General features: G+C 39.0%; 1 protein-coding gene across 1 annotated transcript in view; it reads right to left on the bottom strand.

Annotated features, from left to right (window-relative positions):
- LOC102867983 (chromosome unknown open reading frame, human C12orf4) overlaps positions 1-11,545 on the bottom strand; it is an 84,807-nt gene that overhangs the window by 60,351 nt on the left and 12,911 nt on the right. Inside the window, exons 4-5 of the mRNA XM_006891297.1 lie at positions 8,479-8,578; positions 8,250-8,371 (exon numbers count right to left, since the gene is read on the bottom strand). Coding sequence (XP_006891359.1) covers positions 8,250-8,371; positions 8,479-8,578 — 222 coding nt within the window. The remainder of the gene's footprint in view (positions 1-8,249; positions 8,372-8,478; positions 8,579-11,545) is intronic.

Below are 11,545 nucleotides of genomic sequence, written 5' to 3'. Positions count from 1 at the left end.
CAGGTTGAAAAGGTATGGAGACAGGACACATTCCTGGTGTACGCCCTTCCCAATGCTTTTGTAACTTTTGATGAGCATGGCTCTATAGATAACATCATTATTCAGAATACCACATTAGGAATGGTCACAACTGTGAAGTAAGGAAAGCTCTGTCAAAGTAAAAGATGGACAGTGCCTCTTCCAGCCAAAAATGTCCATGTGGTTCTGGAGACTTTGATGATGGCTGTGGAGGTGGTTTTGTGGGAATGACAACTTTGGTCTAGGAAGAAATGTCAGTGAACAAGGTGGCTATAGTAGCAGTCATGGTAGTAGAAGATATGAAGGCAGTAGAGATGGTTATAAGGGATTTGGTAATGATGGAAGCAACTTTGGAGGTAGTGGAAGTTACAACGATGTTGGCAATTATAACAATCAATCTTCAAATTTTGGACCCATGGAAGGAGGAAACTTTCGAGGTAGAAGTTCTAGCCCTTATGGTGGTAGGGGTCAATATTTTGCCAAAACACAAAACCAAGGTGGCGATGATGGTTTAAGCAGCTGCAGAAGCTATGGCAGTGGCAGAAGGTTTTAATAGCTGCCAGGAAACAAAGCTTAGCAGGACAGTAAAGCCAGAGAAGTAACAGGGAAGCTATAGATTACAACAGATTTGTGAACTCAGCCAAGCACAGTGGTGGCAGGGCATAGCTGCTACAAAGAAGACATGTTTTAGACATTTCTCATGTGTATGGGTATACACATGAGAGGACTGTATTTGTAACTAATTTTATAATAGGTTATTTTAGTTTTTGTTCTACAGAAACTATAAAGCATTACAAAAACAAGGGTTTTAATGTAGAATCTTTATTTGATCTATGCTGTTGACTGATAAATGTAATAGTCTAATCATGATGTTGCATAAATGTCTTTTTATTTAAAAAAAAAGAACAAGTTTGAGGCCTTGGATATTAATGAATGAAGACCAGATGAGCTGTGGGAGGATAACAAGCATATCATTCATGATAAATACAAAAGGTCATCACAAAGACAGAGGAAGACCGAGATGTATGCCAGAAGAGACTCTGAATATTGCACTAAAGCATCCAGAAGCCAAAGCAAAGGGAAGAAATCAGGAAGTTAAGGAGCTGAATAGAAAATTTCAAAGGGCAGCTTCAGCAAGACAAAGCAGTTTTATAACAAAATGTACAAAGAGGACTGTGGGAGCAGAGGGGTGAGAATGGGCAGGGGGTGGGAGGGGAGGTTAATCATAGGGTCACACAATTTGATCAGAGGAGGGAGGGGTGGGTAAAGGAAATGGGAAAGATCCAGTGTGAAAAACAATGTATAAAAACTTAGCAAGTAATCATTATAAAATAAAAATTTTATTTTTTTAAGAAAGTACAAAGACCTGAAGAAAATCCAAAGGGACAAATTCACTTGACATTTCTTAAGCTAGAAGAACTGAAGAACAAATGCAAGCCTTGAGTTGCAATACTTAAAGATACTGTGGGCAGAATACTTAATGATCTAGGATGCATCAAAAGAAGACAGAAGGTGTACATAGAGCCACTGTACCAAAAATAATTGGCTCACACATAAGAATTTCATGAAACAGCTTATGATCAAGAGGCAGTGGTGATGAAGGAAGTTCAGGCAGCTTTGAAGGAACTGGCAAAAACAAGGACCCAGGAATTGATGGAACTACCAACTGACATATTTTAGCAAACAGAAGCTGCTCTAAATGTGCTCACCAAGTTGTGCTAAGAAATCTGGAAGACCATTATCTGGTCAGCTGATTGGAAGAGATCAGATTTATTGCCTTTCCAAAAAAGGATAATCTGACAGAGTTTGGAAATTATCGAACAATATCACTAGTATAACACACAAGCAAAATCTTGCTGAGGATTATCCAAAACCAACTGGAAGAGTATATATTAACAGAGAACTACCAGAAATACAGGCTGGGTGTAGAAAAGGCTGTGGCACTAGAGACATCAATGCCAATGTCTTGGGTCATGGATGAAAGCAGAGAGAACTAAAGAAATGTCTGTGTTACATTGACTACACAAAGACATTTGACTGTGTGGATCACAACAAATTGTGGCTAATCTTGAGAAGAATGGAAATTCCAGACATCTGATTGTGCGCATGCAGACAGATCATTTGTGAGGCTGATCTTTATAAGGTGGAATGTAGCATCAGGATTGGTGAAAGACTCATCAACAACTATGATTATGCAGTTGACACAGTCTTGCTCGCTGAAACTGAGGAGGACCTGAAGCATTTGCTGTAGAAAATCAAGGACTGTAATCTTCAACAAGGATTCAATCTCAACATCAAGAAGATTCTCACCACTGGGCCAACTGGCAGCACCATGATTGATGGAGAATAGATTGAGATTGTAAACCATTTCAGTTTGCTTGGGTCCACAATCAACACTTTTGGAACCAGCAGCCAAGAAATCAAAAGATGAATTGAATTAGGAACGTCTACTGTTAGGGACCTCTCCAGAGTGCAGAAGTGAAAAAACATCAGCCTAGAGACTAAGGTGCACCTGATTCAGGTTATGGTCTCCAAAATTACTTGCTATGCATTAGAGAACTAGATAATAAGGATGACAGAGGAATAATTTATGCTTTTGAGTTGTGGTGCCGGTGAAGAGTATTGAACATACCATGGACTGCCAAGAAAACAGACAGATTTGTGCCGGAGAATGTGAAGCCAAGTTGCTTTTCTGAGGCAAGGATTTTGAAGCTATGTTTCGCATTCTTTGGATATACTGCTTGGAGGAACCAGCCCTTAGAGTAGGACATCATGCTTGGAAGAGTGGAAGGACAGCGTAGGAGAGGAAGACCCTGGATAAGCTAGATTGATACAGTGACTGGGGCAATGGGGGTGAGTGTATCAGAGACAATGAAATTAAACAAACAGATCTGTTTTGAAGAGGGTGAAACCAGGCTGCTCCTTAGTGGCAAAAATTTTGAAGCTCTATTTGACATACATTGAGCATATTGCCAGGAGGGACCAGTCCTTGGAGAGAGACATGCTTGGAAGGGTGGAGGGACAGTACAAGAGAGAAAAACCCTGGAGGAGTTGGATTGGCACAGTAATTGCGATAACAGCTCAAAGGCATCAACTCTCCTTCTGTCATCCCTAGAGTGTTGACTGTAGAGCCAAGCAAACTGAAGCTGTCAAGAATCTCATTCTTGTCACCATCTATCATGATGCATATAGCTTTAAAAAACAATGAAGAAATCATGAAACACTGCACAACATGGACAAGGCTGGAGGACATTTTGTCGAGGGGAAAAACTCAATCAAAAAAGGACAAATACTACATAAGACTACTATTATAAAAATAGAAGGGTAATGAGGGAGTGACAAAGGAGAGAAGCAGAAATAGAATGGACAGGCAGTGCATAGTGTGACAGATTAGGGGAAGGGAAGATCAACCTGGAATAAATGGATGAGTGGACAGTATATTACTGCAATTAACAGTTTAGAACAGGGTATGCATTAATAATTGAATGGGGAGGGGGAAGCAGAGAAGGAAAGAAGGGGGGAATACTAGGTTAGCAGAGATAAATGGAGAGATAGGTACTCTTTAGTATATAACAACAACAGGCAAAGTCAGGTCCAGTGAGAATGAGATGATTAGACATTGTAATAAATGGCATTTATCTGCATTATGCAGATGACACAACCCTGCTTGCTGAAACTGAAGAGGACTTGAAGGCACCTGCTGCAGAGGGTCAAGGACTGCAGCCTCCAATATGGATTGAAGCTCAATGTCAAGAAGACAAAGATTCTCACCACTGGACCAATTGGCAGCATCAGGATGGATGGTGAGGAGATTGAGATTGTTCACAGCTTTAGTTTGCTTGGCTCCACAGTTAACACTCTTGGCACCAGTAGCCAGGAAATTAAAAGGCGCATTGCCATGGGGAAGTCTACTGTTAGGGACCTCTCCAAAGTACTGAAGAGCAATGGTGTCTCTCTGGAGACTAAGGTGCATTTGATACAGGCCATGGTCTTCACAATCACGTGTTATGCATCAGAGAGTTGGACAATGACCAAGGAGGATAGAAGGAGAATTGATGCCTTTGAGCTGTGGTGCTGGAGAAGAGTATTGAGAATACCATGGACTGCTAGGAAAACAAACAGATTCATCCTGGAAAGGGTTAAACCGGGTGGCTCCTTGGAGGCAAGGATTCTGAGGCTTCGTCTAACATACTTTGGACATGTTGTGAGGAGAGACCGGTCCTTGGAGAAGGACATCATGCTTGGAAGGGTGGAGGGACAGTGCAGGAGGGGAAGGCCCTCTATGAGGTGGATTGATTTAGTGACTGGGATAATCTGGATGGGAGTATCAGAGACAGTGCGATTGGCACAGGACAGAGCAGAGTTTAGGGCTGTTGTATAAAGGGTCACTATGAGTCGCAAGCAACTCGACGGCACATAATTACAACAACAACAATAAATGGCATTGATCAATTCTAATCAATGTTATAAAACAAAATATATATGACTGAATGAAAACCAATGAAAAACAAAATCAGAAAGATGATATTTTTAAAAAAACCCTCAAAATATTGACAATAAATGTCAAAAAAACAAATAAATGGAGATATAGACCATATTTAAGGATTGGAAAACTCAGTATTATTAAGATTTTAATTTTCCCCAGATTTATCTATAGATTTAAAACATTCTAAATTTAAACCATAACAGATGGTCCTTTCTTGGGAAAGATATTCATCAGATGATTCTAAATCTATACTGAAAATCAGATAAAATAGGATGATCAAAAGAATTTTGAAAATAAAGAAGAAACTACAGGGCTCATAGCATAGGATTTAAAACTTGAGCATTGTTGTTATTGTTATGTATCATCTAGTCTTCAACTCATGACTACTCTAAGGACAAGGGCTCTGAACCCTGCCTTCTCCTGAGCCAACCTCTGTCATCTCTGTCATGCTGACTCCATTGTTACAGTTACTACGCAATCCATGTTGTTGAGGATCTTCCTCTCTTGTGTGGACCCTCCACCTTTCCAAACATGATGTCCTTCTATAAGAACTGTACTCTCCTGACAAAATGCCCAAAGAATGTGAGGCAGAGAATTTCAGCATCCTCACCTCCAAAGAGCACCCTGATGTCACGTTTTCTAGGACAAACCTGTTTTCTCTGCAGTTAACGAAATATTCAATATTCTTCTCCAGTATCATAACTCAAAGGCATCACCTCTTCTGTCATCCTTAGTAACTGTCCAGTTTTCAGATGCATAATAAGCAATTAAAAGGTCCGTGGCTTAGATCAAGCACATTTTAATCTTTAGATTGACATTATTGTTTCTTAGCAATCTTGGAGAGGTCCTTGACAGATTTTCCTAATGCAGCTTATCTTTTGATTTCCTGCCCCTGGTGCCAAGAGTGTTGACTGTGGAACCAAGCAAAGTGAAATCATTAGCAACTTCAATTTTTTTCTCCATCTACCATGATGCTGCCTATTGACCCAGTGGTGAGGATTTAATCAAGACATTATTAACATCAAGATGCACATATGCCAAACAATAAACCTAAACTCTTAACATCACACCCTCTAAAATAAAGGAACTCTAAAGTGTTACTCATCTACACATAAAGCCAAAACTATAAAACTTCTAAAAGAACACATAAGAGAAAATAGTTGTGATCTTAGACAAAGGGATCAGACAAATGGATCTTAGACAAGATAAACCATTTAAAAAATTGACAAACTGCATTTAAAATTAAAATCTTCTGTTCTTTTAAAGACACTACTAAACAAATGAAAATACAAGTTACATATGTAGAAAAATGTTACTAAAATAGATTTTGTAATAAACTTAGATTCAAAATATGTAAAATATTCTCACTATTGAATACTTAAAAACACAAAGGAGGGATATGAATGGAAAATCAGACATAATCATCAACAGAAACTCTGGTAGCGTAGTAGGAAGGGAGCTGTGTTGCTAAAACAAAGGTCACGTCTCTCTAAAGATTCAAATCCATCAGCAGTTTTAAGGGAGAAAGATGTGCAATTCATAGTCCCAGCCAACCAGGTCGAGGGTCAGCTTCCAACTTGCAGAAATGACTTTTTATTATCAGTTAGAAGAGAAATGCAAAACCTACTGTTGTGTTATGTGCTGTCAAGTTGACTATGACTCATAGTGTCTCTATGAATGACTCTGAACCTTGCCCTCTCCTGAACCAACTTCACTGTTTCTGTCATACCTGGCTCCATTGCCCAGGCAAACTGCCCAGGCACTCTGTAAATCCATCTCATCCAGGGTCTTCCCTTTCTGTGCTGTCCCCTCCACCCTTCCAAGCATGTGTCCTTCTCAGATGGTATCGATAAGGAGCATCTTAGTCTCTAGACTGGTATTGTTGCTCTTAAGCACTCTGGAGAGGTTCTTGGCAGCACTACAAGAAAGAAGAAACCCTACTGGGATTGCTAAATACCACACTTAAGTGCCATGAAATGAATTGTTGTTGTTATTTGCCATTAAGTCATCTGTGACTCATACCAACGCCTATGTACAACAGCTGTAAACCCCACGGTATCCTGAGCCAGTTTCTTTGTCTCCAACAGACCTACCCCCATTACCTCAGTTACTGTGTCAGTTCATCTCATACAGGGTCTTCCTCCTCTGTGCTCTCCCTCCACCTGTCCAAGCGTGATGTTCTTCTCCAAAGACTGGTTCCTCCTGGCCACATTCTCAAAGTATGTGAGACAGAGCTTCAACATCCTTGCCTCCAAGGAGCAGCCTGGTTTCACCCTCTTCAGGACAGATCTGTTTTTTCTCTTGGTGGCAAATGGCATGTTCAATACCCTTCCCTAGAACCATAGCTCAAAAGTATAACTTTTTCTGTCATCCCTAGTCGTTATCCAGCTCTCTGATGCATAGCAAGTAACTGTGAAGATCACTGGCCTGGATCAGGTGCGCCTTAGTCTCTAGACTGACATCATTACTCTTTAGGACTTTGGAGCGGTTTCTGAAAGCCGCTTTCCCTAGTGCAATTAGTCTTTTGATTTCCTAAATGCTGGTACCAAGAGTGTTGATTCTGAAACCAAGCAAGTTGAAATTGTTAATAGTCTCAATCTCTTCTCCATCTATTATGGTGCTGCCAATTGGCCTAGTGCTGAGAATCTTTGTCTTCTTGATGTTTAGCTTCAATCTCCCTAAAACACATGTGTGTAATGATATAATGTGAAAAGTGGTAATGATCCTCTATGATCTGATAAACCAAACAGCAGTTTAAAAAAAAAAAAGGTGGAATGCAACATCCCTTAATGTGATCACAGCCCTGATAGCTAAGAGAAGTTTCCCTAGGGTGCGGCCAATCAGAAGAGATAAAGGGGAAGGAAAGTGGGCTGAGAAGAGATATTTCAGTTCAAGAAAGAACTGCTGGAGTGGAGTGTGTGTAGTAGGAAACTTCTTGACAACATGGAGATCTCCAAGGAATGCCTAATGTACAGATGTTAAAAACAGGACCTTCCTCCAAAACCAAAAGAGAGAAAGGCCCTTCACTACAGATGGCATCCTGAATCCAAATTCAGACCTCTAGTCATAAGACAATACATTTCTGTTTGTGAAAGTCATCTACTTGTTGTGTCCTTGTTAGAGCTGTACTTAGAGACACTAAGACACTAGCTTTTGATGAGGATTTGAAACATACAGAACAAGTGTTAAAAATAAGCACAAAATTCTGTGAGTTTTCATCATAAATTAACAACATCTACAATTAAAATGAATAATTAAGCAATTAAAATGAATAAGGATGACAGAAGAAGAATCACTGTCTTTGAATTATGGTGCTGGGGAAGAGTAGTGAATATCCCATGGACCGTCAAAAGAATAGACAAGTCTATCTTAGATGCAGTACAACTGGGGTCCTACTTAAGGGCAAGTATGGTGAAATGTCATCTCACATACTTGGGACATGTCAGGAGGGACTAGCCCTTGAAAAAAACACATCATCCTGGGAAAAATGTAGGGTTAGAGAAAGAGAGGTAGACCTTTAACAAGATGAACTGAGACACAATGGGCTCGAGCATTATCACAGTTAATGAGGGTAGGCCAGAACTAGGCAAGGTTCATATATATTATTCATAGGGTCACTGTGAGTAGTAGTTAACAGCATCTACTAATAACAGCAAATAATTTTAAAAGGCTCAGTTTTCAATAACGTAAAAACTATTATTAAAAATTAACTTTTACATAATATGAAAAGTACACAATTAAATACCTGAGGGAGCTGTTGTTGGGGTTTTTCAGATCTTGATGAAGTTTTATCACCCATTCCTGATATTCTTGTTTTTGGATGGCAGTTGACTGCTTTAATTCATTTGTCCATTTATTCTCTAAGTCCTATAAAGAGACAGTATGAAAACTGGTTAGAATTTTTTTTTTTTACAAAAACAAATAAGTAAATGAAAATCTGACTGTATGGTTGAAAGTCAATATATTTCACTTACTTGTTGGGATTCAAAATGCTGAGCAGCCAGTGAGTTTACATCTTGATCTGTCAATGACTTGCCTAATTCTTGCATCACTTTTTCCATTTCAATACCTTGTCTAAAATGCAAACAAATCAGTAGATTATTTATATACTTACAACCTTTTCAAGATACATACACATTTTCGATTCACTGACTAATCTGCTGCTGTTGTCATGTGGATATCAATTCCTGGCAGCCTCGTGTGCAGAGCAGAGCTGCCTCCCAGGGATTTGAAGGTTGTGACATTTTGGGAGCACATCGTCTCCTGCACTTCTGGGGACAAACTGCCAACTTCTCTGCTACTGAACATTTAACCATTTGCACCACACAAGACTTCTAGAACAGTATCAGTGAAAATTAATCTTTCATGTTTTAGCAATATGTCCAGGAATGGGTACTATATTATCTGAAACGCACTCTGAATCTTTGGAAATGGCAGTCTGGAACTAATGTGACAATGTCACAAACCACCAGAGTCATAAGTACAGTTAATTTTAATTCAAACTTAATGTATAAATGAAAAAAGGAGAAATATAGGTGACTATTAAATTACTATGCCTAATGTTTAAAAATCCAGACCCCTTTCTATCTGCATATTTTCTCAAGTAAAAAATTTTTTGTTTTCAACTTAAGCAAATTTTCCATTTGTTTCTACATGAGCTGAAGTGACTTCAACCTCTGAACACATTGTCAGATTTGACAATCTTTGTCAAAATTAGTATATAGCTCAATCAGAAGCTACTAATTAGGTTATAAGAAAGAACATCATTAAGTCACAAAGTTTGTTTTAAAAAAGGAATGCAAAATACCTTCTGAAGACATATTTTACCTTCTTGATTTATCAAAGAATGAATATATGAAATGATTTTCTCTACTGGAAAAATTAACCTATGTATTAGAAGTTGAGATAATCCTCATTTTTGAGAGGAAAGGAGTAGTGAATAAGAGGACATCAAGGAGCCTTATATAGGTCTGAAGTTACTAGGAAGACATGAAGGAGCCTCATATAGGTCTGAAGATCCTTGTTTTTTTACCTGGGTGATGGTAATAAAGGTGTGTTCACTTTGTTCACATTTATTGGGATGAACTGTAATAAACAGTGCTACAATTCCAAAGGCACACTGTTCGAACCTACCAGGCCTGCAAGAAGATGGACAGTCTCCTCCTGGAGGGTCAGTAATTGGTCAGTTCTGACTCAACAGTACACACCAACAAAAAACCCTACAATTTGCCTAAGTACCAGCTAAACAGAATTTACTATCATACTAGTTCAATTTAAGTCAGTTTCTCTTAAAGTGAATTTGTTTTAGTTTATGTTGTTGTTGATTGCCTTCGAGTTGAGCATGACTCATAGCGACCCTATGAACAAAAGGCTTGAAGCCCCTCTACAAATATCGGCATTTATCAAAGTTCATAGAGTTTCTGGAGGCTTAGAAAGAGTATATTGATAGATAACAAATGAAGCCGCTTCACACAGGCTATGTTGTTGTGAGATGCCATTGAGTTGACTGTGACGCACTGTGACCCCATAACAGCAGAACAAAACTTTGCTCCATCCTGTGCCCTCACAATCTCTGCTGTGTCTATGCCCACTGTTGAAGGCCAAACCATTTTCTTGAAGGTCTTCCTCTCTTTCTCTGGCCTTGCACAATTGCTTTACTTTTAAAAAACCAACACTTTTTGGTAGTTCACTTTATCATGTCTTTTAAAATAATATTGTTTAGTTTTTACATTTTAAAAAGTCTTGCTTGGTCCTGTGCCGTCCTCATGAATCTTCCCTCTGCTTATGCCCAGTGTTGCAATCACTGTGTCGAGTTATCTTGCTGAGTGAGGCTCTTCCTCTCCTACGCTGACCCTCTCCTTTTCCAAGGACTGGCATCTCTTGATAACATATTCAAAGTACATATGGTGAAGTCTCACAATCCTTTGGCTCTCAGGCTGTCCTTCTTGCAAGAGAGATCTGTTTCTTTTGGTAGCTCACAGGACTCTTCACCCATATTACCATTCAAAGGCTTCCATCTTTCTTTGGTCTTCCTTAGTCACCGCCCAACTTTCACAGGCATTATGAAGCAACTGAAAATACTATGGTGAATGGCACGTCAGTCATCAAACTCTCATACTTGCTCTCAAGTAGTTCAAAGAGGTCTCTGACAGCAGATTTGCTCAATGTAGCATGCCTTTTGATTTATCAACTATGTTTATATGGGTGTTGATTGAGAATCCAAACAAAATTAATTTCTTGACAACTTCAATTTTTCTCCATTCAATTAATGAGCTCTGGCAGTGCAGTTCATGGAGTGTTGTGCTGTTAACCAAAAGGCTGTGTCTTTGGGGACCGGGACCTATAAGTCTCTCTGTGGGAGAAAGATGGGCAGTGTTTCTCCATTAAGGCTTACAGCCTCAGAAGGGCAATGGAGGAGGGTCACTGAGTCAGGTTGGTTGGTCTTTTTCAGCAGGTCAGGTATACATGATTTTTTTAAGAAACAGAAGGAGCTGCAAACATTAGTCTAAGTACAAACATAACTATAAATATACATTAATATTTTACACTACACATATTCCCTCTAGTGGATAAAATATAGCATTGCCATTCTTAAAGTTCAAAGAAATAAACTATCTTGAGCTTGGTTTACTCAAATAAAGTAAATGTTCAATGAAAGAAAAGAAAACTTTAATAAATTAAACACTGATTGCCATCAAGTTGGAACTAACTTATAGCTGGGTTTCTTTTTACTTTTCTATTTGGTCATATGTCTAGGTTTATTTCATTTTCTTATGCTTTCCAGATAACTGCATTTCTTGCAAATAGACAGTCTGTACTGACTCTACATTGGCTAAGCCTATTTGGTGTCATTTTTCCAACAGCATGTATGTGTATAACATGTTGTTAATTCTCACAATATTGACATTTTCATCTTCCTACTACTCTGTTGGGTTTCTGAGGCTATAAATTACATGAGAAGAGACGGCCCATCTTTCTTCCTGGGAGCCACTACTGCTTTTGAAATGCCAGAGAAATACAGCCTTTGGGTGAGCAGCGAAA

This window comes from Elephantulus edwardii, unplaced genomic scaffold (genome assembly GCF_000299155.1).
Source record: "Elephantulus edwardii isolate Elephantulus edwardi_28Jun2011 unplaced genomic scaffold, EleEdw1.0 scaffold00096, whole genome shotgun sequence".
Classification (NCBI taxonomy): Eukaryota; Metazoa; Chordata; class Mammalia; order Macroscelidea; family Macroscelididae; genus Elephantulus; species Elephantulus edwardii.
The sequence above is the reverse complement of the archived record's forward strand: the minus strand, read 5'-3'. Positions and strand labels throughout refer to the sequence as shown.